This window comes from Leptonychotes weddellii, chromosome 16, assembly GCF_054177405.1.
Source record: "Leptonychotes weddellii isolate Sample4059 chromosome 16, ASM5417740v2, whole genome shotgun sequence".
Taxonomy (NCBI): domain Eukaryota; kingdom Metazoa; phylum Chordata; class Mammalia; order Carnivora; family Phocidae; genus Leptonychotes; species Leptonychotes weddellii.
The window spans coordinates 44,684,507-44,689,819 of NC_138384.1; the positions used below are offsets into that span (position 1 = coordinate 44,684,507).

At 50.5% G+C, this 5,313-nt stretch overlaps 2 protein-coding genes across 3 annotated transcripts in view; both read left to right on the forward strand.

Annotated features, from left to right (window-relative positions):
- The window catches only part of C5AR2 (complement C5a receptor 2), a 10,664-nt gene extending 5,515 nt beyond the window's left edge, over window positions 1–5,149 (forward strand). For both annotated transcript variants that reach the window (XM_031034671.2, XM_006739439.3), the window contains exon 2: window positions 126–5,149. In XM_031034671.2, the coding sequence (XP_030890531.1) occupies window positions 126–1,154 (1,029 nt within the window). In that variant the 3' untranslated portion in view covers window positions 1,155–5,149. The remainder of the gene's footprint in view (window positions 1–125) is intronic.
- Window positions 2,457–5,313, forward strand: part of DHX34 (DExH-box helicase 34) — a 32,817-nt gene continuing 29,960 nt past the window's right edge. The window contains exon 1 of the mRNA XM_081807193.1: window positions 2,457–3,678. The gene's annotated coding sequence lies outside the window, so the exon portion shown is untranslated. The remainder of the gene's footprint in view (window positions 3,679–5,313) is intronic.

Below are 5,313 nucleotides of genomic sequence, written 5' to 3' on the forward strand. Positions count from 1 at the left end.
ATGCACTGGAGATCGGAAGCTGTCGCAGTCCGGCGTCCAAGCGGCTAGTGGGGGTTCCCACACCCGGGGATTCCAGGCGCCTGAGGGTTGCGTCAAGGAGCTCCCACGATTTCTCTCCCGTTCAGGTGTCTGGGGCCTGGATGGAGAACACTTCTCTCAGCTACGAGTACGCGGATTACGACGGGGTTCCGGATCTCCCCGTGGACTGCGTGGACGGCCTCTGCGTCTCCACCGACCCGCTGCGCACCGCCCCGTTCCTGCTGTACGCCGCGGTCTTCCTGGTGGGCGTGCCCGGCAACGCGATGGTGGCCTGGGTGACCTGGAAAGAGGCCCGCCAGAGGGTCGGCGCCACCTGGTTCCTCCACTTGGCCGCGGCGGATCTGCTCTGCTGTGCGTCTCTGCCCCTCCTGGCGGTGCCCATCGCGCGCGGGGGCCACTGGCCGTACGGGGCGGCGGGCTGTCGGGCCCTGCCCTCGGGCATCCTGCTGTCCATGTACGCCAGCGTGCTCCTTCTGGCCGCTCTCAGCGCCGACCTCTGCCTGCGGGCCCTCAGGCCCGGCTGGGGGGCGGCGGCGGGGCGGGCGCGCGGGGTGCAGGTAGCCTGCGGGGTCGCCTGGACCGTGGCCTCGCTGCTCACCGTGCCCTCGGCCATCTACCGCCGGCTGCACCAGGAGCATTTCCCTCACCGGCTGCAGTGTGTGGTGGACTACGGAGGCTCCGCCGTGGTGGAGAACGCGGTGACCGCCACCCGCTTTGTTTTTGGCTTCCTGGGGCCGCTGGTGGTCGTGGCCAGCTGCCACGGGGCCCTTCTGTGCCGCGTGGCCCGACACCGCTGGCCACTGGGCATGGCCGTAGTGGTGGGGTTTTTTGTCTGCTGGACCCCCTACCACCTGCTGGGGCTGGTAATCACCGCGGCTGCCCCGCACTCCGCGCTCCTGGCCGGGGCCCTGCGGGCTGAACCGCTGGTCAACGGCCTCGCTCTGGCTCACAGCTGCCTCAATCCCATGCTCTTCTTGTACTTAGGGAGGACTCAGCTGCAAAGGTCACTGCCAGCCGCCTGTCGCCGGGCCCTGAAGGAGTCACAGAGCAAGGATGAAAATGCGGTCAGCCAGAAATCCACCAGCCATGATCTAGTCTCGGAGATGGGCGTGTAGGCTAGAAGGAAACTGGTTTGTGTGAGTCCATCCGATTTCGCAAGGCTAGCTTCAGGCATAGCTGGATCCAGCAGCTCAATGATATCATTTCCTTATTTATTCATTCAACAAGCATTCATTACGCACCTCCTATGTGTAAGGCCTTATTGTAGGCACTGGGGAAGTAGCAGTGACTAAAACAGACACGAATCCCTGCCCTCAGGAAACTGACATTCTATTGGAGGAAGACAGGCAATAAGCAAAGGAAAAAGAAATATGGAATATATCAAGTGGTGACAAGTGCCAACCTAAAGGGGACAAAGAGGACTGAGTGGGGCAGGGATTTAGGTAAGCTAGGCAAGGCCCATTGGGTAAGGTGATATTTGAGCCAAGACCTGAGGAAGGGAGGAAGGAGTCATGCTTAAATCTGGCAGAAAAGCATGTCAAGCACAGGGAGCAGCAAGTACAAAGGCCCTGAGGCACAATATGCTTGGCCCATTTCAGGAAGAGTGAAGAGGCCAATGTGAATGAAGCAGAGGGAGCAAGAGGGAAAGTGGAGTGAGACGAAGGGAGAGAGGTAGTGGGGGGCTGGATCTGAAAGCCTTCCAGGCCATAGCAAGTGTTTGGAGATCCGTGGCAGTGTTCTGAGCTACTGTTATCAGATAAAATATACAACACCAAATTAAATTTGGGTTTTGGGTTTCAGATAAACAACAAGAAAACGGGGGGGGGGTGTTTTTGTTTGTTTGTTTTGTTTTGTTTTTTTAGCGTGAGTATGTCCCATGCAATATTTGAAACATACTTCAAAAAATTATATGTTGTTGGGGGTGCCTGGCTGCTCAGTCTGTAGAGCTTGTGACTCTTGGTCTTAGGGTTGTGAGTTCGAGCCCCGCATTGGGTATAGAGATGACTTCAAAATAAAATCTTTACTGGTGTCTGGGTGGCTCAGTCGGTTAAGCGTCCAACTCTTGGTTTCCACTCAGGTCATGATCTCAGGGTCATGGGATCAAGCCCCGAGCCAGGCTCTATGCTCAGCATGGAGTCTGCTTAAGACTCTCTCTCCCCTCCCTTTGCCCCTCCCCACGGCTCGCTCTCTCTCTCAAATAAATAATAAACATCTTAAAAAATAAAATCCAAAAAAAATTAAGAAATAAAAATTATTTGTTGTTTATCTGAAATTCAAATTCAAATTCAAGAGAGCATTCTGTAAATTTTTTTTTTTCCTAAATCAGGCAACCCTATTCTGAGCAGAGAAATGTCTTTTTTTTTTTTTTAAAGATTTTATTTATTTATTTGACAGAGAGAGACACAGTGAAAGAGGGAACACAAGCAGGGGGAGTGGGAGAGGGAGAAGCAGGCTTCCTGCTGAGCAAGGAGCCCAACACGGGGCTCCATCCCAGGACCCTGGGATCATGACCTGAGCCAAAGGCAGATGCCTAATGACTGAGCCACCCAGGCACCCCAGAGAAGTGTCTTGATCTGACTTAGATTTTAATAGGATCCCTCTAGTTGCTGGTGGGGACTAGACTATGGGGGTGTGGGGGAGGGACATGAGGATCTTCTGCTTTAGCAGAGAGACTACTGCCATGGTCCGAGCAAGAAGTGATGTTCACTTGGGTCAGGGTACTAGCAGAGGCAGGTGAGAAGGTGACAGATTATGGCTCTGTTTTGAAGGAAAGGCTATGTCCTAGCTCCTTAGCTTGGTAGTCGAGGCTTCTCTCTGCCACTGAACACACTTACGTTCTAGCTGTGCAGACCATTGTGGCGGACGGAATAACAGCCCCCTAATGAGGTCCACATCCGAATCCCCTGCACCTGGGAATATGTGACCATACATGGCAAAGGGAACTTCGCGGTTGTGATTAAGGGTCTTGAGGTGGGAAGAGGATCCTAGATTATCTGGGGGGGCCCAAGGTAATCACAAGGGTCCTTATAAGAGGGAGGCAGGAGGGTCAGAGTCAGGAGCAGGAGATTTGACAGTGGAAGCAGATATCAGAGTGATGGGAGGAAGGGGCCACCGGCCAAGGAATGCAGCCCCAGAAGGGGCCTGCCGACACTTTGATTGTAGATGCCTGACCTCCAAAACTTTAATGGAATAAATCTGTACTGTTCTGAGTCGCTAAGTCTGTGGTCACCTTGTTACAGCTGCCAGAGGAGACCAGGACAGATCCTCTGGGCTGTATCATTTTCATGCCTCTAGGCCTTTTCTCAAGCTGGTGCCGCTGCCTAGCGTGCCCTTGGGATCGGTGCCGCCCTATCTGGTAATCACCAGCTGTCGGTTCCTCTTCGGATGCAAATGAATTCAAGTAAAAAATTGAGTTCCTCAGTTGCACCAGCTGCTAGTTCGAAGCTCAATAGCCCAGTGTCGCTCGCGGCTGCCATACGGGGCGGTGCAGATACAGAACCTTTTCATCACTGCAGGACGTTTTACGAGACAGGGCTTCTCGAGGATCTCATCCGCTCACATCTCAAAGTCATTGTAGTGGCACCTGAATGTAGGGTCATTACTACAGGACTGCATCTTCCATAGAATTTCCCCTTTAAGGTAAGTCCTACCCCAACACAGGGAAGTAAGGGGAGATGCTTCCTTTTATAAGACGAGGCCCAGAGAAGGGAGGTCATTTGCCCAAGATCACACAGCAAAGAAATGATAGAACTGAGATTTGATCCCATGTTCACTTGACTCTAGTGCCCATGCTCTTATCTCTGAAATCTTCCTTCCTTACTTTGCTCAAATGACACTTTCTCCAGGGAGTCCTCTCTGATTCATTCCCCTCCGAGGGAGGGAGTAGTGTTCTCTTCTCTGGTTTAAGTTTCTGGAACACAAGTTCCCAGGTACGCTGTAAATTCCCCATGGGCAACATCTGAGCCATTTTTATTTTTATTTCTTCTCCACCCATTCCCAGGCCTTAGAAATAACAAAACTATCTTTATTTGTCTACATCCAGTTTTCCAACTAGACTGTGAGCTCCCCAGTGATGAAGCTCTCTTTCTTGCTATCTCTTCTTTTAAAAAAAAAAGATTTTGTTTATTTATTTGACAGAGAGAGAGAGAGAAAGCATGAACAGGAGCAGGGGGAGTGGCAGGGAGAGAGAGAGGGAGAAGCAGGCTCCCCGCTGAGCAAGGAGCCCAACACAGGGCTCAATCCCAGGACCCCTGGGATCATGACCTGAGCCGAAGGCAGACGCTTAACTGACTGAGCTACCCAGGCGCCCCGATATCTCTTCTTTCTATTTCTGGTATAGGGACACATAGTAGGTCCTCACCAATACATATTTTAGTCCTGGGGTTTTATTCAGAATTGACATGCATGAGTTATGAAGACCAATTCTCCCTTGTAGAATGAATTATGTCCTGGGACAATTTACAGAGCTTTATGAACAGCTGGGGGAGAAATCCTGTTGTTAATCCACTGGGGCCAGGTGCCATTTAAGAGAGCTCTTCTTCAGTACATTTATAAAAAGTCTTTTGTGGTTTTTTTAAAATTTATTTTCATTTATTATTGCATCAGCCTTTTTTTTTTTTAAAGAAGAAATCAATTTCACGGAAGCTTTCAAATGTAATGCTTTTTTAAAAATTTATTTTATTTTATTTTATTTTTTTTTAAAGATTTTATTTATTTATTTGAGAGAGAGAGAGCACATGAGAGGGGGGAGGGTCAGAGGGAGAAGCAGATTCCCTGCTGAGCAGGGAGCCTGATGCGGGACTCGATCCCAGGACTCCAGGATCATGATCTGAGCCAAAGGCAGTCGCTTAACCAACTGAGCCACCCAGGCGCCCTAAATTTATTTATTTTAGAGAGAGTGCGCAAGAGCGGGGGGAGGGACAGAGGGAGGAGAAGAATCTTCAGGCAGACTCCGCACTGAGCATGAAGCACGATGCAGGCCCGATCCCAGGACCCAGAGATCATGACCCGAGCAGAAATCAAGAGTCAGACTCTCAACCGACTGACCACCCATGTGCCCCTTAAATGTATTTCTGTGGAACTTGGTCATTAAAAATAATCTTGCTTTTTATGGAATATTATGCAGCCATCAAAAGGAATGAGATCTTGCCATTTGCAACGACATGGATGGAACTGGAGGGTATTATGTTGAGTGAAATAAGTCAAACAGAGAAAGACATGTATCATATGATCTCATTGATATGAGGAATTCTTAATTGCAGGAAACAAACTGAG